The sequence below is a fragment of the Centroberyx gerrardi genome, chromosome 2 (assembly GCF_048128805.1).
Source record: "Centroberyx gerrardi isolate f3 chromosome 2, fCenGer3.hap1.cur.20231027, whole genome shotgun sequence".
Lineage (NCBI taxonomy): Eukaryota > Metazoa > Chordata > Actinopteri > Beryciformes > Berycidae > Centroberyx > Centroberyx gerrardi.
This window is the reverse complement of record NC_135998.1, coordinates 17,740,485-17,762,999: the sequence shown is the minus strand read 5'-3', so window position 1 is coordinate 17,762,999 and position 22,515 is coordinate 17,740,485. Positions and strand designations below refer to the sequence as shown.

General features: G+C 40.3%; 1 protein-coding gene across 4 annotated transcripts in view; it reads left to right on the top strand.

The window, feature by feature from the left end:
* fubp3 (far upstream element (FUSE) binding protein 3) overlaps positions 1-22,515 on the top strand; it is a 38,495-nt gene that overhangs the window by 7,450 nt on the left and 8,530 nt on the right. For 3 of the 4 annotated variants that reach the window (XM_071896047.2, XM_071896048.2, XM_078288301.1), the window contains exons 2-11: positions 2,157-2,268; positions 8,522-8,555; positions 9,026-9,075; positions 9,235-9,306; positions 16,605-16,662; positions 16,926-17,088; positions 18,133-18,231; positions 18,493-18,597; positions 18,745-18,847; positions 19,700-19,800. In XM_071896047.2, the coding sequence (XP_071752148.1) occupies positions 2,157-2,268; positions 8,522-8,555; positions 9,026-9,075; positions 9,235-9,306; positions 16,605-16,662; positions 16,926-17,088; positions 18,133-18,231; positions 18,493-18,597; positions 18,745-18,847; positions 19,700-19,800 (897 nt within the window). The remainder of the gene's footprint in view (positions 1-2,156; positions 2,269-8,521; positions 8,556-9,025; positions 9,076-9,234; positions 9,307-16,604; positions 16,663-16,925; positions 17,089-18,132; positions 18,232-18,492; positions 18,598-18,744; positions 18,848-19,699; positions 19,801-22,515) is intronic. The other variant, XM_078288302.1, reaches the window with a different exon arrangement.

The following is a 22,515-nucleotide window of genomic DNA, read 5'->3' as shown; positions in this document are numbered from 1 at the left end:
AAATTTCTGCCCATAAGTTCTGTCAGTTTGCTTTGTGTCTTTACAGAAGGCGCTACCAGTGGATAGGTATTTGTAGACATGATGGCCACTTTTAGTCTTACGGAGTACAACACTTAACTGACTGTGGGTATTATAAAAGCTCTTTGTTTCGAGTTGTTGAGCAAACCTTGCCTTCAAGAAGTGACAGTGTCCATCTTAGTTGCCAGCCCAGAGATTGGCGGAGATTCAAATCGGTCCCCCCACCAAGCCGTGGTGTTTACTCTGCGGCCTGAGCAAACGTTAGACCCCAAGGGATTTCTGCAGTAGGATAGACAGATTGTCCTTGGCAGTTTTCCACAAGGGCCACCTGCCTGCATGACTGTAAACCCCTACTGACCTGACTGCAGCAGTGTGTGTGTGCGTGCACGTGTGTTTGTATGTGTGTGGCCTGCCCAGGTAAATTAACATCTGCCCAAGTAAATTTTGGTTTCATGTTTATTTCGGGTGCTGTGATTCAAACCTGCCATTTCTCGTCAATGTAGTTTATAAGAAACAAAGATTTAATGCTGTCAAGCACTGAAAGCGTGTTAGCGACCTGCAACAGCCATAATTAATTGCGCCTATGCTCATGGTATTAGTCAACAGTCTGACTTTTCAACTTGAGCTGTGCCAACACAAACTAGAGATGCAAAGTTTGAAACATTGCGTAATGAAGGGCTTGATGTTGTATGTTGAGGAAGAAACCCATTTGTAATTAGCTGGATATTTGCTGGATTTATCTACAGTGCCAATCACATTGCCGACATACCAAGAAAAAGAAGGTGTAGCTGCAGGGAAGTGGTGGAAAACAACACCTCACACCCGCTTCCTTTTCTCCCTCCTCATTTACATTCGACCCCTCTCACTTCCACCGGTGGGCTCTGAAGTAGATAATGATCCCTGAAGGTGATGGAAGCCTCTAATTGGTGTCATTGTATTTTCATTTTGCAAAAATTTCCAGTCAGGCACAGATCTCAATTTACTGTAATTTTCTGAAATGCTATACTTTTCTATGGAAAGAGAGGTGGCAGATTAAGGGGTAGAGGAAAAGGCAGTTGGTGCTTTTATGCAGCATGACTGAAGATTTGAATGTCGGTATCACTGGAGAACACAAGCAGCTAATTGGAGTTGCCAAGTGGCTAATTTTGAAAGTAGCATTTGAGTCATGTTCATTGAGACGTGTAGATTGGTTTGTAGATAAGATATACTGCAAACAAATGCACTCAACAAATGGGAGTAAAAGTTGGATGCAGGTGTTGGAGTTTCCCCAGGTTAAGATGGTACCCAACCAGGTTTTCGGGGGCCGATTCCCATTATGGTTTTTGATCAGCAAACATAAACGGTAAACCGTCAAAAAGGCACCATGTTTAACAGATTGTTCTTATGGCCGCTTGACATTACTTGCCTAACCATGTGTGAATAAATCATTTTACATGTTAGTGTGTGGTTGATGACTGAGGAGCTTGCCCACGTCTTGCTGCTGTTCAGAGAGGAGAAAAAACAAAATTACCAAGTCTCTCTCTGGGCCGCGCTGCCAGCAATTAAATCTCCACTCAAAGAATATGGTCCATTCTCTATTTAAAAAATACACAAAAAGCCCGTATTCAGTTACGAATCTAATGTAGACCTATTATGTGATTGGTTAGTTGAAACAGTGCTCAACCAATCACCAATAATCTATTTAGAATGCCAACTGATTTGTGCATCCCTAATCATTTCCCCTCCACCTACCTACATACAACCCTACTTTACTACAATGAGCGCTCACTGGCTATACATTAGTTTAGAATTAATTGCTGGAAAATTCTTAAACACATTTTCCTTGCTGTAGGCAAAAATGAGACAAGTAATACACTATATAAAAACCTGTCTGTAAAAATGTGTTAGCCGTCCTAAGATCCTCTGACAGGACATCTCAAATGGGGCCTGACAGCAAAAGCCCAACCACCTTTGGTCTTTGGCCTAGACTTGGCAAGCACCAGGACGGCCCCGCCAGAGGATCTCCAGCTACTCTCTGGCTCATGAAGCGTTAGAAGCCTATACAAGGTGGTGCCTTGGAAAGGAAATGTATGTTCAAAGGGAAATTCATATTCACTCCTCACCTTTATTCTCTCTGTCTTACTTTGTGGTGTCTCCAGATGGCAGCTAAAATGGGAGGTGACCAGATGCCCAACATGAACAGCTCCTCTCCAGTCATGGACCCCTCCCTGTACGGCTATGGAGGCCAAAAGCGTTCAATGGACAATGGAGGTAAGCCTTCTGCATACACACACATACCCCCTTGGTGCATATCTGCAGTACACACTGATATATTAGCACTCACAGCCACTGTTTCTGGTGCTCTTGCTTTTATCCCTCATAACATGCAGGTGACCACCTCCACATAAAACAATCATCCTGCTTAACATAAGCCCTACATACTTATCCCTGTCGCGGTAGAAAGGGGATGCTCTAAATAGCTCTCTTCTGCCTGCTCAAGACCTGTGTGTGTGTGTGTGTGTGTGTGTGTCACCCATTCTTGTTCCATATCACATCAGTGTTCCTACAGTCATGGAAAACCTGGTGAAGTCATGGAATTTTAAAACTGTATTTTGAGAGCTAAAATGTTACGAAAATTGATACATGCCCAAAAAGCTCTGGAAATTTCATGAACCCCTGTTCCTGATCTTCTGAGGTTTTACTGTCAGGCTCGGCTGCAGAAGCTGACAAAAGTCGGTCATGGAAATTGTATTTTATGTCACAGAATAGCCATGGGCCCGTGGAATTTGATCGTCAGAAAGGTGTAGGAGCCCCGTCCCACACATGTAGACATACTTTGAGATTAACCATACAATAGCTAATATTGTGTCAGTGTAATTAAGTTGTTTCTTGTCAAGTGGGCCATCGCTTTCTGTCTCACACTGTTGCATAACACACAGGCCTCCATTAGCCTCTTAGGCCCCCGTTGGCTTTAAGTCCATTGCGTGACGTACTGACTTACGACAGACAGCAAGTTGAGAAGAAGAAATCAGGAATGATGGAAGGATCTACTAAGTTACTTTTGGTGAGATGTTTTTTTTTATTTGATCCATGAAGGAGGAAAATATTTTTAGCTGTCTGGGCGCACAGTCAGCCAGCTAGTGCAGTGCCGGTAGAGCAGGTAGGTTAATGTCTTACTCGAGGACACTTTGAATTTAACCCCGGCAACCGCTAGAACATCATGTCTCCTTGATAGCTTCTTGAAAAGTTGTACCAGTTTCCTACAATTGCATTAGACTTGGAAAGGTCAGAGAATCTGAATTTACAGTGGTATCAACAGAGGTAACGCATTGTCCATCAAAATACATTATATCATGGATAATTATGGAATAAATACGTTCAACCGATGGTGTCATGCATGGTAGTAATTTACGATGTTTGATGTTTCCATTTTTTCATTGTTGGAAACTAGGGGTGTAACGGTACACAAAAATCACGGTTCGGTACGTACCTCGGTTTTGAAATCACGGTTCGGTTCATTTTCGGTACAGTAAGGGGAAAAAATGCAAAACATAAAATTGCTTGTCGTTTATTATGAACTTTTGTAAACATCAACAGTTTATAATTTTTTTTTATAAACTTTTAAATGAAACATAATAAAAAATAAAATATATAAAAATAAAATAGAATAAAAAATAGAATACTGCTGCAAACTACTACTAATAAGTTCTCCAATAAATAAAATATTCTCAAATAAATGAAACAAAATATAAAATATAATAAGAAATATATAAAATATAATAAAAAATATAAATAACTATAATAATCTTTTCTTTTTTTAGGAAATGAACTTTTCCAACTAAAGTGCAGCATTTGTTATTGGTTTGGCCCGATCTGAATTACCAGCGAAAGGCTGTTTAAATGACGAAGGGAGCAGCGTTTGCACTACGCTCGTTTTTTTCCTTGCAGCAGTGATATTCACATTCGCGTGGTGCCATTTCAAATGAGTTATCAAGTTTTGACGTGTTGCCAGAAACATACCCGATCACTACTGAACAAAGGAGACCTTAACGATAAGGGAGGGTCTCCAAGCTCTGGCTTATCGTTTGCATTGGCCATGACGTTCGCTAGCCAGAGGCTAGGCTAGGCTAAGCTAAGCGTGCTGTCTGTGTACAAGGAGGTTCTATATTAACTAGGCTAAGCATCCTGTCTGTGTAGTGCGCTCAAAGTGCGAGGCGGAGACTAAACAAACTTCCGGTCCGCCACTTAATATGTTCGTGTGGGAACTCGGATTTGAAGTGTGTTCCGCACGCAAAACGAGCCTACTAAGATTGCATTCGATACACATCTGCACCGTACCTAAAGTCCTGTACCGAAACGGTCCGGTACGAATACGTGTACCGTTACACCCCTATTAGAAACCTTACATTGCTACCAGGATTGGACTGAGATGAGTTTAGCATGTTATGTTTGTAAACTGACTGAGGAAGAATTCGTTACAATTCCATTATTTGCTCCAAGCATTGTCATTTCTTTCTCGTCATTTCTTTCATTGTCATTTAATTTCTCCCAAGTTGCCAAGATGTGATACTTACGGGGCTTAGAGCCTGGAAGCTGTATAAAAAATTTATGGTAAAAGTGATGCATATTATTGTTTGGCAATCTGAAAATAGAAACACAGCAAACTAAAATATTTACAGTCTTTTATCTTTATTTAAATTTTAGCTGTCACACGTTTTTGTTTTTAATAAATTATTTAAAACATCATGTACTTGATGCACATTTTGTCCTGTTCATTCTGCTACTGCAGCACACTTCTGAACTCAAGTAGGAGCTTACAGGGGGCGATTGAAGGCAGCATCAAACACTGCTAGGCAAGTCATTTGAGAGAAGCACTCCATTAGAAAAGAAAAGCAAACGCTGGCAAGAGGTAATGCATGTTGTAACAGTTAACCTAGCAAAGGATGGTTCCTATCAAAACAGTTGAAAATTCAGGTTTTAATAGATTGGCTTTTTACAAAATGCCCAGCTGCGACAACTATCAAACAAGGAGCTCCATTTCAGCATTCTCCCAAGCAATTTGAGTAAACGGGGCCTGTTTGTGCACAGTTCCAAAAAGGACTTTAAAATGACCATTCAATTTCTCTAAACAACCCGTACAGCAAAATCCAAGTGCTTTGTAGCCAAACAATTGCCGTGCGCGGTCAAAAGGCATATATTTACCTCATTACTTTCCATAGTTACCTTGCTTGCTCTTAAGAAATTACTCAAAAAATGTTGCACCAAATAAAATTTTTGCACCACAATTTAATTTCCAGGTCACATAATTTAAAATTTGGTCGTATATGTGACCTAAATTGCACTTTAGAGCGCCGTAGTTGGAAAGAACTTGGAATAAGCAGGTGTCTTAGATTAGATTCATTATTGGAGAAACCCATTTTGTGGCTCCATCACCCCTAAACCTCGATCTGTGGCTTGGCGAAGTCAACACAGCATGTCTTGTTTGTTCGGAAGTGGCAACACTCAGATGAATCCTGTCAGGATGCAAAGTTAGTCTTGCCCAAAGATGAGGCACTTGGCGGCATAAACAAGCGCTGAAGTCCCTGGCAGCAACAACTGAGGGTGAGCAAACAGAAATGAATTCTTCCACTGTTAGGAAACAGAGCCCTCAGCATCAAATTGGCGTTATACGTGAAAGTGAGCAAGTCGATAAACATTTATTATCATTAGGGGAAGCTAGCAATTGTGAAATGCGAGTAGCCCTTTTGAGTTTTTGTCCTGCCAGAGATTGCACCAGACTAAGATAGATTTAGTATTATGATCCAATACAGACTTTACTTTGTAGAAGTCACTGTGCCATGGAAAGATGCACTAGATAATGCATACTGAATGAAAGGAAAAAGCTTGGGCTACATTCACACATGCAGGCCTTGGTGCTCGGTCCCGATTTTTCCGATTGTTCCCACTCCCCTCTCCCTCAAACTGCACTGCAGAAGATGTACAATGCACTACAGACAGTACAGTTATGATAGATTCTCACTTGTTGCGCCAGGCTGCAAGCCTCACAAACTGTTGGCCTGTGAGAAATGAGCACAGTGCACCAAGCAAGTGAAACAGGTTTGTGGTATGATGCAAAGTCTTCTGGTTACAGAGAAGGAACTGAGACTGTGAAACGTGGTTGTGAACTGCTGATTCAGTACAGAACAGTTGTGTTTCATGGCTAGGCCTCCCTTTCACAGTTGTAGGTCATTTTTAATGTTTTTGACCAAGTTAACCTGCATTGTAGAGTAATCGCTTCACTAATCTGGGTGCTTAACGAATTTGACCATTATTTTAATGGTGGATATGGAGCTAAAAGCTTAATAACGTTTTTGCCCATTGTCTCAGCATAGCAAAATAATTAGAAAAGTAGCCAGCTTCACTGTAGCATCACAGCCGCCTCCATAAAGGAGTTTAAGAGGGATGAGAGGAGTTACTAGGAAAAGGCCTCAGCTTGGAAAATTCCCTCTTCAAGCATGCATGCCTCATCAAATGAGGAACGGCAAAAGAAAACTGCAGCTTATGTAAGGCTGGACGCATGACTTGAGTTGAGCCTCGGCATTATAGGCAGCGTTTTTAAACCAGCATGTTATTTTAAGAAGGAATTATTCAGATCTAATATAATAAGACGTAAATGTATAGTTTGATTGATGCAAGAAGTTACAGTAATCACCGGTGATGACTGAGCACTTTAGTTTTATCCTCAACAAAGCAGGGTACAATAACAGAAAGCAGTTTAGTCTGTCAAGTTGAAACATAACAGGAAACTAAGTTTAAGAACTTAGTTATGAACTGCATTAGATCTACTTCCATTGTAAATGTGGGGGCATGATGTTTACTAGATTTTGACGGTGCCACGTCTATTTTCACCTCCAATGTGGTTTTTAGTTATGTTTTGATTAGGTTTGGGAACTGAGAACTGGTTTCATTGAGGAACAGGTTCCAATGTTTCCAGAACCATTCACATCAAAACACATTTGCACTAGTTTTTGTTTTTATCCCCTGCTCTTTTTAAATACAACAAAATGCGCATTTTCTTAAAGGATTATTTTTGGGGAATTTTTTGCCGCTGTTAGAAATTATTAGAAGTTGAAAGTAAAGAGAGACAGAAAAAATTTGGAGAGAGAGTGAGAGAGGGGGATGACATGCAGCAGGTCAGATCTGAACCGAGGACGTTGCGTTATATGGTATGCACCTTTGCCAACGGAGCCATCAGGGCACCCCAAAATGCACACTTTTTAATTCACTATTAAATTGTTAGGGTTAGATTGATCAATTCCCATCCCTAGTTTTGATATTAAATTGTTTTGATGCCCATAGATATTTGTGCAGAGTGTAGGTAAGTTGCTGCGCTCAGACCAGTCGTACGTAATACTTAGACAGCATGTGTTCACCTGTGACCAACAGGTGTCCTATTTAAGACACAAGTGGGTTTTTTTATCCAGGCACTGATGAAGCCAGGTGGGCTGAAACCTTTTATCAATAAATTAATTATTGTAAACATCAGAACTATCAAGTGCAACCCCATTCTTATGAATTCCCATGTTTGTGCAGAGTGAGCAGCTATCGGGTTGGGTTAGGGGATCCGTCTCTGCAGTGTAATGAAAAAAGAGGCGTCCTGGCTAGCTATGCCTCACACCCAAAACACAGATTTGATCCATTTCATACCCACGAAGTGGAAACACAAGTCATTTATCTTGTCCTCCTCTTATCTTGTCACAGTTGTTTGTATGATATTTCAGCCCTGAATGCATGGATAGATAAATTGTATGCAATTCTGGTTAAGGTTTGGCTGGTGCACTCTTCTTGTTTGCAGCACTCTGTCCTAGATTCTTGTCGTTCAAGGTTGCACTGCGGTATGAAAAAAAAAAATCACTTAAATGCCAAGCCTTGTTCCTTGTTCACTTCTTGGCACTTAATTATGAAATGTAAAAGTGCATAAATACGTTTGTCAGTTGCATTCATATTTTATCCTATAGTGTGATCCTTGTATGAGTTCAGTGCACCGCCTATTTTTATATTCATAGCTGTTCCATTCCCGAGCGTTAACCCCAATGCATTTCCAGAAGAAGTGAAATCAGTGCAAACAACCATAAAATTGATTGAACCTGCTAGATATCAACTCAGGTGTTCACGTCCATGGCAGCATATCCTCCAGTGACCCCGCAGGACCCCTGCTTGGTGCTACCTGTCAAAATTCAATTCTGCACCAGCAGCCGCTGACCCGGCTGCTGCCTCTCTCTTTCTGAGCGGCCCTGATTGAAACACACACACTCATACACTCTCGGGCCTTATTTCCATGCTGGTGCAAGCCCCCTGCTGTGGATCAGACACTAACACACAGGATTGGCAGGGCCATATCCATCTGTTCCCCATCCCCTCCGGCCCTGACTCATTCTTCTCCATTTTGCTGCTTCACTGGCTAGTGAAGGATAAGTAGAGCTGATTTTACAATGATCTCAGTTTGTTTCTTACATGCTAATTTGTTTGTTCTCCCTTCTCTCAGTAGGTAACCAGCTTGGCACAATGGTACATCAAAGGTGAGCAGAGTATACTCATATTCCTGTTTCTATTAATGGTAGTAGATATGAATTAACTTGGATTGTGTTGCTAATATTTTCACTGTGACTGGATTAAGATTGATATAAAATTTAATTTGCGTATGGCCTTAAAGTAAAGCTTATCAACATTATTATATTTAGCTGTATGTTACTTTCAAAGACAGATTCTCCCAGTCCATGTCTCCAAAACACATTTTTTTGTGTGATCACGCACTGACTGTTGATACGTTGTGAATTTTTTGGGTTATGTTTTTGCCGGCTGTTATTTAGAGATGCACAGATGAGAGACTGGGAAAGCGAGGACCTCTGTACAAACTGAATACTTTAGGGTTTAGGGTGACAGAGGCCTTACACAGCCTTTTGTTTTAGATGGCGCTGCACTGTCCATACAGTCGGTGTTTTCCTAGGTCAACCCGTGTCGTTATTAATCATGTCCTAATCTCCCGCAGGGCTCTGGCGACAGAAGACTACAAAGTGCCTGATAAGATGGTGGGATTCAGTAAGTAGCCCTCGAGTTCACCATAGTCAGTACTAGTGTTTGACACAGTAATAGACATTATTCTACTCCATTTTTGGGTCACTGCTTGGGGCCCAGTTTAAATTGACAAAGGCTTAAAACTGGCCTTTTCAGTTTCCCCTCTCTCTCTCCCCCTAATAGTCATTGGAAAAGGAGGAGAGCAGATCTCAAGAATTCAGTTGGAATCAGGTTGTAAGATCCAGATTGCTGCAGGTAAGCTCTAGCTGAGGACAGTGGCCCATTATCCCAGCCCTCTTGTTTCTGCTTGACTTAGGTGTGAGTTTTCTAGTTATCCGTTCCTTTCTCAGAGGCCGGGAACCACACCCTTTAACCGAGAGGCCTGAGCCGTAACTGAACACACCGGGGTAATAGAACCTGGGGCCAGTATTCCTCCTGGTGTGTGATAGCTTTGGATCTGGTTAGCGTTAGTCAGTTGTTACATGGACAACAGTGACTTTCAGTCACTGTTTCAATATCTTTGCCTTCTCAAAAACAGTTTCCATGTCATTTCATAGACAGACTTAGGTGTGCATTGGCTCACCAGATCTCAATTTGGGAACAACTGCATTGATGTTGGCATGTTATGAAGCCCCTGAAATAGTTTTCATTCAAAATTAAGACTTTGTAGTTGTTCCAAAGTTGCTCAATATCTACTCGTCAGGTTGCTAAGCCACATGTCTTGATATATGGGCACATATGTCAAACTCATGGCCCATGGGCTGAATCCAGCCTGCATAAAAATCCGGGTCATTCTGGCCCACCTAGTAGCAGCCGTGGTCAGTGGCACTTTGGCACTGTGTGCACTGGCATGCAGGAAGCAAGGATGTATAAAGTTGTATGTGTATGAAGGGTAGAGTATGTTCCTTACTTTCCATGCGACAAGGAAATACATTTGCATTGCCCTTTTGACCACACAGTGGCAAATAAGAGCTAATCTATTGCTCCGACCCGGCGACTGTGGTGTTTTGCTGTTGGAGTGCGACCGGGCAGGTTTGGCAACGGCTAAATTTGTCCTGTGGGAAACACTGTAGGTTCCCTGTAGTTTCTGTAGTTTCTGTACCCCACTTCAACATTATCAATGGCTTTTGGATGGAAATAAATCTAGAAGTGAACTGTAGTGAACTGTATAATGTTACATCGTAAATAAGTTTAAACATCGAGCATCAACCTTTTCAAAAAAATTTATAGTCACAATTTTGACGTGACAACTCTGCAGCAAAATACTTTCTCATAGTCAAATTGCAAAGTGACTGACTTGTTGCAGAGGGCGTTGCCAAATCAGAGATCAATCACAGAGGGGTTATGCTTTATGCTAAAAGTTTGCAAAGTTATATACTTTCTGAAAGTGTCAGTCTTACCTGATGTGTCATGTTTTTGCTTCTGAAGCAGGCTGTGTATGAGTTGCTTTATGATTAATCTGTAAAAAAGATCTCCGAAATTCATTATTCTGGCTTCTTCTACGGTGGCTACATAGCTATTAATTTGCCACAATGTTTATCATGTTTTTAAATGCGGCCTACACATAAAAACCCTAGTTTGTTTTGTTTAATTAAGATATAATAAAGGAACAACTGTCTGGCCCTTGAGTGGATTCTAATTTCTCAATGTGGGCCTTACTGAGAAAAGAGTTTGACTCCCTAGAATGGGAGAGTCTTTTAGGAGGCAATTTTCTGTGGCTATTATAGTTTTTGAATTGAACCTCCAGTGTTCTGCAGAAAAGTTGGATTTTTTCATCCAAATTACATTGAGGGACTAAAATGCCAAAATCACAAAAATGCTGGCAGCCTTGTGGATAATGGGATTCCTATTATAACTAGAAGGGCACTCGGAGAGCGCAGACCTCCGCCAAGGTTCGTGCTATTATTGCTTGTTCGTGAGTCGGATCCAGATCCGCTCCAAAATTTAATGGGTTCTTCCTTGGCCCATGCTACACCCTTCCACGAAGTTTCATGAAAATCGGGCCAGTAGTTTTTCCGTAATCCTGCTAACAAACAAACAAACAAACAAACGGCACTGAAAACATAACCTCCTTGGCGGAGGTGACAATTTACCGACATTGGAGGCTGATGTAGCAAAAAAAAAAAATGACCCTGTATCAAACCCTGCTACTGTGAGACTGTAGGTAAGCTGTAGGCCAGAGATGTCAGGGATGGACAGGCAAGCTCATTTTAATTTTATTTAATTTTATTTTTTTTAGCATGGAGGTTTTTTTGAGGTTTATTTTTCATTTGACTATACTGAGTTGATCTGCCAGCACAAGTCGGGTAGATTCAGTGAAAAGCATAACTATTCATAACCATAATTAAGCAAGACTGGAATAAGCTTTTAGTTCAGTATCTATAATAAAGTATGAATTCTTGCTATTTTGGAATTTTGATCCATTCATCCAAATTCTAAACCATATATTAAATAATTATGAAAAACATGCAACTTATGGGGCCTTTGGAAGACTGATAACATTTCCCCTGCTTACAGGTTCTTACTGATTTGTTTATTTGATATGAAAAAGAAAACAAGGTGCAGCGTTCCTAGATATAAAATGGTAAGGATGGCACCAAATAATTGGTTTTGCAGAAAGGATCCATAGACACCAATTCTCAATCTAACTTCAATTTGTGTCATTGCTTGAATCTCTCTTAGTCCAGCAATCCAAAAAGTGTCCGGTCTTGCTTTCTGCAGATCTTGAAGAAGAATGTGGAAAATCAAGAGTCTCCTAAGTTTCAGTAGTCCAAGATCGTCCATTTGTGCTTCACCATCACAATCTCTAACATTGTTGAAATGCAAATAAATTACTTGCAAGAATTATTTTGCAGGGTTGGATTTGACCGTATGATGTGAAATCACATAGTCTACAAGAGTACAGTATTTATACTATTGCCTCTGACTAAACATGCAGAGTCAAAGCTAATACAATTACATGAACAAAATGAGCAATTTTTGCACTTACAGGTGCAATAATTTACAACAAATGGATTGTTTACACAGTGAAAAAATGTTACAAAATATAACATTTGAATCATAATCAGTCTGTCTTGTGGTGAGTAGCCAGTAGTACAGGTAACATCACAAGGCTGTTGCAGTTGTCACAGCTTTGAGGAACACCTTGATAGGGAACCAGATACATTTTTGTGTCTTTTGCAGATTTTTACCAATGCTAACTTCTCACTCAAAGTGTTTATATACATATACCTCCACTTTTACTATCAAGATCCTCCATCCTAGATTTCTCTCAGTGAATGATTAAGTAGTTAACTTTTTTACATGAAAGGTAATTTGTGTGTGTGCACATGCTCATCTGTGTTGTGTTGTGTATGTGGGGGAGTGCTGTCTCTCTAACTGTTGGTGTTTATTTTGTTACAGACAGCGAATAGAATATGTTCCTTATTTATTTAGTAGAATATGTTCCTTACTTGCCATGCGACAAGGGAATACATTTGCATTGCCCTTTTGACCACACAGTGGTAAATAAGAGCTAATCTATTGCTCCGACCTGGCAGCTGTGGTGTTTTGCTGTTGGAGTGCGACCGGGCAGGTTTGGCAACGGCTAAATTTGTCCTGTGGGAAACACTGTAGGTTCCCTGTAGTTTCTGTACCCCACTTCAAAATTATCAATGGCTTTTGGATGGAAATAAATCTAGACGTGAACTGGTGTAATGTTACATCGTAAATAAGTTTAAACATCAAGCATCAACCTTCTCAAAAAAATGTATAGTCACAATTTAGACGTGACAACTCTGCAGCAAAATACTTTCTCATAGTCAAATTGCAAAGTGACTGACTTGTTGCAGAGGGCGTTGCCAAATCAGAGATCAATCACAGAGGGGTTATGCTTTATGCTAAAAGTCAGCAAAGCAAGGTCCCCATGGGTCCTTGAAATCCTTGAAAGTTTGTGAATTTGAGAAAAAAAATCAAGGCCTTGAAAGTTTTTGAAAATAGACATAAATTGACATGGGTCATTGAAAGTGCTTGAATTTATATATTTGTGTTAGAGAAGGCAAGAGACCACATAGTCTGCCATCACTGTAACACAGCACAGTTGAGAAGTGTTCACACATTCAAGCCTCTCTCTCTCTTTTTAATTGTTGTCTGTGAGCTTCTGTAAAGCCTGCTAGTTCTCATTATAAAATTTCTCCGTGTTGTAACAGTAATTAACCTTGATCCGTGTCTCAAACTATGCCGTGTTGGGTCCTTGAATTTGAGGGAATTGGGCCTGGAAAGTCCTTGAAAAGTCCTTGAATTTGATGTTTAAGAAGGTGTGGGAACCCTGGCAAAGTTATATACTTTCTGAAAGTGTCAGTCTTACCTGATGTGTCATGTTTTTGCTTCTGAAGCAGGCTGTGTATGAGTTGCTTTATGATTAATCTGTAAAAAGATCTCCGAAATTCATTATTCTGGCTTCTTCTACGGTGGCTACATAGCTATTAATTTGCCACAATGTTTATCATGTTTTTAAATGTGGCCTACACATAAAAACCCTAGTTTGTTTTGTTTAATTAAGATATAATAAAGGAACAACTGTCTGGCCTTTGAGTGGATTCTAATTTCTCAATGTGGGCCTTACTGAGAAAAGAGTTTGACTCCCTAGAATGGAGAGAGTCTTTTAGGAGGCAATTTTCTGTGGCTATTATAGTTTTTGAATTGAACCTCCAGTGTTCTGCAGAAAAGTTGGATTTTTTCATCCAAATTACATTGAGGGACTAAAATGCCAAAATCACAAAAATGCTGGCAGCCTTGTGGATAATGGGATTCCTATTATAATAATTTACCGACATTGGAGGCTGATGTAGCAACATGCCACCCAGATCTACAGCAAACCCCGTGGCAAGACCTGAGGCAGAGGGCTGAAATGGTGTAGAATTGTCTTCATCTAAAAAATATAATTACCCAGGTGTTTTGTGAATGCAGTTCAGTCATTATGGCCATTTGTCTAGAATTGTGTATTGTTTGCCTATTTATCACCTAAATTTCCTGTTTTTGTAGCCTAATCTGACGGCAAAGTTCTCCTCTAAAATGAATACTGCAGTGTTTGATCTAGGCTGCGCCATTTTGTCAGTGAAATATAAAAAGTGCCTGGAATTTGGTTTGTGCGCTGACTTGACCCGGTTCAAAATCACAGCCGACAGAAACCTCAGTCCACTTTTCAGTCAGCGTTGCTTTTTAGGTGTGTACAAAATATCAGGACATTCACTGCCAACGTTTGATACTTTTTGTTTTCAGTTAAATACAATGCTGGACAAATCCCTTTTATTGTTGCTTTACTCAAAGCCGATTGCTACCAGTGTTGTTGCATCCACCTTTGCTTGCGTTTGGCAGAGAATCAATGTGCTGAATATTTACATACAGCACATGGCTTTTGGCTGCAGGCCAAACACTCAACTCACTCGAATTCAACTCATAACAACAAACTCTGCTTAAGTTTGCATTTTGGCTCAGATATTTCCAGAAGGCTAGAAGAGAATCGGATGGTGATATGATTACATTTTATAGCAAAATACAAAGTAAAATGCAGTGAAATATTTAGTCCAACTCAAACACAGTCATCAATGGCCACGCTGTCTATTTTATGAGCTTTTAGCTACACACATTAACATTAGACCTCGCCTTGCCAGACATGTCTTCGCATTTTTGTTTCAGTTCATGTCATCCCTGTTAATTTATAATACAGAGCTAACCAAGGCAAGGTGATCATTATATTTCAAGCTAAAAGCCACCCAGCCTCTTCTACCAACACTAGCCAAGCCTCCTCCACTCTCCCATGTGATGTCACAGCCACCCTTCTTTCCAGGCATCCTTAACAACACACTTTCAGTAACGGTGTGATAGCTTTGTATTTAAATCATTAACTACATTTTACAGAGATGGTTGTAGCATAATACATCTATGTTTGACATGCATTCACTTGCAGGGGGAAAGATCTGGCTTTATGGGAAAAATGTTACTTATTTCATTTACATTAAGTGTAAAAAAAGGTATTTTTCGGTATCTGTGTTGATGGTATCAGAAATTCCCAGTGCCCTCCTGCCCTCGCCGCAGCCAGTGTCTTGTTTTCTCTGTAGTCCTGTTTTTTATCACCTGTTGTAGAAATCTGTAGCATTTGTTAATTACATGGGTTATTAATTTCAATAGCCGACATATTCATTAGTGTGTGTGACCAAATCTCCAGATCATTGTTTTCTGTGGATTCCCTCAGACAAGACATTGACTCCTTAGAAAAGTAGTAGGGGCCAATTTGACCCTTTCCAAAATGACCCTGTATCAAACCCTGCTACTGTGAGACGGTTAAGTAAGCTGTAGGCCAGAGATGTCAGGGATGGACAGGCAAGCTCATTTTAATTTTATTTAATTTTTTTTAGCATGGAGGTTTTTTTGAGGTTTATTTTTCATTTGACTATACTGAGTTGATCTGCCAGCACAAGTCGGGTAGATTCAGTGAAAAGCATAACTATAACCACAATTAAGCAAGACTGGAATAAGCTTTTAGTTCAGTATCTATAATAAAGTATGAATTCTTGCTATTTTGGAATTTTGATCCATTCATCCAAATTCTAAACCATATATTAAATAATTATGAAAAACATGCAACTTATGGGGCCTTTGGAAGACTGATAACATTTCCCCTGCTTACAGGTTCTTACTGATTTGTTTATTTGATATGAAAAAGAAAACAAGGTGCAGCGTTCCTAGATATAAAATGGTAAGGATGGCACCAAATAATTGGTTTTGCAGAAAGGATCCATAGACACCAATTCTCAATCTAACTTCAATTTGTGTCATTGCTTGAATCTCTCTTAGTCCAGCAATCCAAAAAGTGTCCGGTCTTGCTTTCTGCAGATCTTGAAGAAGAATGTGGAAAATCAAGAGTCTCCTAAGTTTCAGTAGTCCAAGATCGTCCATTTGTGCTTCACCATCACAATCTCTAACATTGTTGAAATGCAAATAAATTACTTGCAAGAATTATTTTGCAGGGTTGGATTTGACCGTATGATGTGAAATCACATAGTCTACAAGAGTACAGTATTTATACTATTGCCTCTGACTAAACATGCAGAGTCAAAGCTAATACAATTACATGAACAAAATGAGCAATTTTTGCACTTACAGGTGCAATAATTTACAACAAATGGATTGTTTACACAGTGAAAAAATGTTACAAAATATAACATTGAATCATAATCAGTCTGTCTTGTGGTGAGTAGCCAGTAGTACAGGTAACATCACAAGGCTGTTGCAGTTGTCACAGCTTTGAGGAATACCTTGATAGGGAACCAGATACATTTTTGTGTCTTTTGCAGATTTTTACCAATGCTAACTTCTCACTCAAAGTGTTTATATACATATACCTCCACTTTTACTATCAAGATCCTCCATCCTAGATTTCTCTCAGTGAATGATTAAGTAGTTAACTTTTTTACATGAAAGGTAATTTGTGTGTGTGCACATGCTCATCTGTGTTGTGTTGTGTATGTGGGGGAGTGCTGTCTCTCTAACAGTTGGTGTTTATTTTGTTACAGACAGCGGAGGCATGTTGGACCGGCCCTGCACCCTGACTGGAAGCCCAGAGAACATCGAGTAAGTCCCATCAGTCAACGTAACTGTAACAGTCGCACTGAACTTCTACAAATGTGTTGAATTTAGATTTGAGGTCATGGTCTGTTGTGGTGAATAGTCGTTTCACATCTTCTTTAATCAGTCATTGAATCACTCAACACTTCTTTCACGTTCCGCTAAGCAATATGTGACACAGGAAAGTTTTTGTGTAGGATCTGTAACTGTGATGAGATTTGTGAGGAAATCTGTCTCAAATCCCTGCCTCTGTGTTTGTCAACCCCCAGTCAGGCCAAGAGGCTGCTGAGTGAGATAGTGGAGCAGTGTCGGTACGGTCCGGGCTTCCACAACGAGATGGACGGCAACAGCTCCATCCAGCAGATCCTGATCCCCGCCAACAAAGTGGGCCTGGTCATCGGCAAGGGAGGAGAAACCATCAAACAACTGCAGGTATGGCAGCAGGTCACGCCGAGTGCGTTTACATGCACACTGATAGAGACAGAGAAACAGAGAGCTAGAAGGACGGCGTTTGGTAAACTGTTTTGCAACCAGAAATAGTGCAAAGTAATGAGATGCAGAAACCTGTCCATATGAAAATAAGCTCTGTGCTTATTGTTATGTTAAAAATCCTAAACAACCGGCAGGAACTTTGAGTTTGACGTCACTTAAGGAGAGAAATCCAACTATGACTGAATCATGTAAACTGGGATTTTCCCAGTTATCGCATTACTAGGGTGCATGTAATTATTATTATTGCCATAACCTGATTATTCCTAGTTACCGGTAATTGGTGTGCATGTAAACGCGCTCAATGGTTTTGGAGGCTGTTACTTTAACTTATTACGCAAACAGTGAGGAAGTAAGGCAGTGCTTTGAGTATTATCTTGCCTCTTCTTGCACCTCCTAGTATCCGCCTGTGTGATGCACCACAGGAACCTGAGATGGTTTTCTACCAGGCCAAATAAATTAGTTTCACAGTTTCTTTCTAACACAGTGCTGTGTAGTGGACAGCTAAAGCCTAGCAAAGCACACCTTGAGCAGAAGTGCAACAACCTGTAGTGATTTTCACTGACTGATTACAAGCATTAGTAATTCATTTTGAGAATGTGCTAACACAGAACTGATTTGGGTGCTGCTTTTTTTTGGTTCTTATATGCCACTTTATTCCAAAGAAAACTGTAGAAATATTTCTTTGCACAGACTTCTACTTTTTAAGACCTTGTGACCAGGTGGTAATCTAATCAAACTGCATTTTCCATCTATTTTCACAAGATTTAGATAAATATTATTTCAGCATCAAGTAGTGGTCTACAGGTACTCTCCTCTTGGTATAGCTCATCCTCACCAATATGACATATAATATAAACCCTATTCTTTTCGAAGTGGCAGAATTTACACCCACCCTTCAAAGTGAGTGGGGATTTGGGCCCCAGGTAATGCTTTGGTGTGTGTGTGTGTGTGTGTTTTTGCTCCTCTCTGGATGTGCCCCTGCAGGAGAGAACAGGAGTGCAGATGATAATGATTCAGGATGACCCCATGCCCACTGGAGCAGACAAGCCCCTGAGAATCACTGGGGATCCCTACAAAGTGCAGGTCAGCCTCGCAGAAGCTCAGTGTGCACCGCTATCTTTCCAGTTTACACTCAATTTTACACATTTTATGCCTCCAGTGTTCCATTCAAAAATTTGAAGACCTCTGTTTTGCTTTTGCTTTCTTTCTGCTCTGGAAAGTACTTATGCTACGTGTCACATGTTGAGTGAAAATACCCAAAACACAATAAACAGTAACAATAACAGTTTGCTAAAATCTATTATTGATTCTAAAGCTTTTTCTGTGATCTGCGTTCGTCTCCAGCAAGCCCGTGAACTTGTGGTGAAGCTCATCCGGGACAAGGACCAAGGGGAGTTCAGAGTTGGAAGGGGAGACTTTGGATCCAAAATGGGGGGCAGCAGCCTGGATGTAAGGGCTTGTTTCTCTGCTTTCCTAATGTTGGACCGCCGAGTTGATTCTGACTAATTCAGACAAAATAAAACATCAGAGAAATAACAGAGCTTACAGTTTAAATCTCTCTTGAATTCCTTCTCTCTCTGTGTCCTCTTTGTCCAGGTGGTTGTGCCCAGATTTGCTGTTGGCATCATCATCGGCAGGAACGGAGAGATGATCAAGAAGATTCAGAATGATGCTGGGGTCAGGATCCAGTTCAAACAAGGTAGAAAGTAGAAAAGTGTCATTTTTTTAATCTTAAAAATGTCATTCTATATGATGCACCTCAAGCTTCAGTTTACAAATCAAAAAGTAGAATTGCTTTATTTAAAGGAGCATTTTTTTTTTCTGTCCAGACACATTTTTAGGCTCAGTTTTCTATAGAGACAGACGTGGCCACAGTGGGGCATCATTCTGTTAATGCACCGACCACATTGCCACAAAAAATAAGTTGAAATGTATCAGTAGTAGGCAATAGGAAGCAGTTTGAGGTGGACGGCCTCAGCTGGTCTCTCTCGGTGGGAGTCTGAGCGCTTGACAGCCGATATAACACGTAAAATCTACATCCGGCCATCGATGAGCTCCGGGCAGAGCTCGACAACCATCAGAATTCATGGGCTTTTTGGGCAGCACAGAGTGAAGTTCAAAAGTTCAAAACATATCAGCTGACTGTTGCTTCCTATACTTCTTGGTTTGAATTTAAGTTTATTAAGTATTCACATGGCAGCTGACAAGTCATCTGAAATGCATGAGCATCACAATAGTGTTTAGTTTAAAAGGTACACATCATGATAAAAATGAAAATAATAAATAGTCACATAATAAATTATAAAAACATTGTGAGATAAAAAGACATTTTAGCACATAGCCAGGTAAAAAACTGCACCAAAATAGTGTCTGTCTTTGTCTCTATCTCTGTCTGTCTCTCTCTCTGTGGACAGAGAGGAGGTGGACATGGTAAAAGTGTAGAGTATATTTGTCACAACTTGAGTATTTGTTAGTGTGTACCTATGTAGTCCTGAGGCTGATATGACAGCAGCTGACAGCCTCTTCTGTTCCTCTTCTGTTCCCTGTCCAGATGACGGCGTCAGCCCTGAGCGCATCGCCCAGGTGATGGGCCAGCCGGACCACTGCCACCATGCCGTCCACCTCATCAACGAGCTGGTTCACACAGCTCAGGTATGTGCTCCGCACTGTTTACTTTGGGCGGAGATTCATCAGATGACAAACTGCTTCACTTTGACAGTCGCGTTGTTGACGGGGCTCAAAATTCTGCGCCTGATTGCAGAAATAGCGTGTATTTCTTATAAATCCTGCATAAATGTCTGGCATAAAGCGGGGAAATCCCACTGATATATTTAGAATGAAAACTGGTTTGCATTAATAATTTACAGTTGAAAATATAATTGTGAGGGCTGCTCTCTGTACGCTACATATTTCCAGTTAAAGGTTATTTTAGGGGTGTGCATGTGTGCTGAAATGCGAGAGGAGACGTCATTTACGCGGTGACCCTCGAAAATTCCTTTTTTTTTTAATATATATATTTGCCATCATTTTTTTTTAACGAAGGAAAAAGATACATTTCCAATTTTTATATTATTTTTACTTCAGAACCTCTTCTTTATGGACACAAAAGCAGGGATTGAAGTTCTCCGTCGCTACGACGGATTTCCGTCAATTGGATTCCAGAGAGGCCATGTATGAGATCAGTGTAGATCCGAAGGGGGGAAAAAAGCGAGGGGAGGGGGGTGTTACGGGACTTAGGAATCGCGCTGCCAGGTGATAGGTAGCTGATTTGAATAGGCATACAATCTACTTGGATGTCGGTAATTATACGTATATAGCCTATATTTCTCGTTAGGCCATAATATTCTCGAATGCCTAATCCGTCTTTTGACTAGAATGCTGATAACGTAGGCTTGGCTCCCCATGTCCATTTCAGATAGGCTATAGCTGTAGGCTATAATGTTATAATGTTCTTTTAATAATGTCATTTTATTTACATTAGCCTACTTATGAATTTTGCCATACGATTGTCTACTATCAGTTCCTTATGTTGTAATGGAGACGGATCGGGTAATGGAGCCCTATAGGCTAGCCTACTGATGCTGCTGGAGGGCCTTCTCTTAGGCTACTAATTAAAGCCACAAACTGAAAATCATACACTTCCTTTCTTGACAATATAACAATAATATGTATAATAACGAAACAATTGGAGACGATAATATAGCCCCACGGTGTATTGAAGTAGGCTAATCAATTAATCACGTCTCGGCGGACGTGCGCACATTCAATTTTAGTCTACACACAAGCCAACGTTAGATTAACACCAAAATATACATTTATAAACGTGACAAAATACCCCAAAACCCCCAAATTACGAGAGTCTTAATGTCCAGCAAGCAATAGAAATAGTTCAAATACTAATCAAGATTGCAATCAAAGTCAAAGTTTGTGACGAAGAAGGAGCGAGAAGCCACAGTTCAAAAAGGAGCAAACTGCAATCTCACCACTCCGACGAACGAGAAGAAAGCAATCCTTTTGCAACCACCCACATCTTCCGACCGAGAATAATCCACAAGGAAAGTTTATTCCAGCAGCTAAGAATCTTGACAGTTTGCAATTAGATGAGCCCGAACGCCGTGTTCACCTGCATGCGCACGCTAATTTCCCCTCATCCCTATAGCACTTGGCCTGTGAGGACGTTCTATCCGTCTTCATTATACAATATAATCAACTGATAGCACACACAATGCATAGCATAATTCAAGAGTAATGGAAAGAGAATAACACGTTATTATTAAAAGAAAATAACATGCAGATAGACTTTTAATGGGTGGCCATTATAGTGGGACATAGGGGTTTTGAAGGGTTTTGTCACGTAAGATAAATGTAAGATAAATAAAAACATAATATGCACTGAAAAGTTATGTAGATGGTTGATTATTTGTATGACTCAAAACTGAGTCAAGCCTTGCAAAAAGTATCAGTTTTATTTCATAGATTGAAAACAGCATTGAAATTACATAAAAGCAAACTGGCAATAGAAAAGCTGTTCAAAAGCATCTTCTTCCCTTAAAATGCTATTGGTCTCGAGTATTTAAATAAAGTGTAGGTTAAAGCCTTTTTACAACTTGATGGCTGCATTAGAGAACAGCAGCAATGGTTATGCGTGGGGTGGTGCTGAAATCTCATAATTTTACTTGTTTAGCAGGCGTCGAGGGCTAAGGGCGTGTACACACTGTCCGCCTTTTCCCAGCTGCCTCCGCCTTTTTTACTTGAAAACCTATGGGAAGCGACCGCACGGCGGAAAAAAAGCAGCGCGGCACCCGCCTTTTCTAAAAAGAAAAAAGCCGGACAGTGTGTACACGCCCTAATGTGGGGGCCTCCTCTGTAACTTGTTTTACAAATTGTAGATGGGGAATATGACTTGGCCTGGAAAAAAAAATTCACTCAGATTTTTTTTTGCTTTAATCCCTGCAAAAGAGTGGCTTCCTGCCATGTGTCACACAGTTGGTTTTTGACCTTTGAAAACATGTCAAATTTGACTACTTAATTCTGGAGTTATATTCACAGGTTATTATTTAAGACAATAAACCACCCAGGTCCTTGTAAATGCATAGACACCAAGATATTTTTATTTTTAACCAGGAAGTAAAAGGATATTGAGGCCACTGCCATAGGCACACATCACAAAATCAAGTGCTAAAACTGCCAGAATCTTGTAGTCTACCTAGAAGTCTCTCTGTAAAAGAAAAATGGTGGAGCTGCTACCTTTCTTAGTGTTGACTTTAGACTCCTAAACTTGCTCCAAATCATAGGTGAAAATTCTGGGTCGTTTTGACCCCCCACACTACAAAATTGGGGGAAACTCAGTAAATAATGATCAGTGAG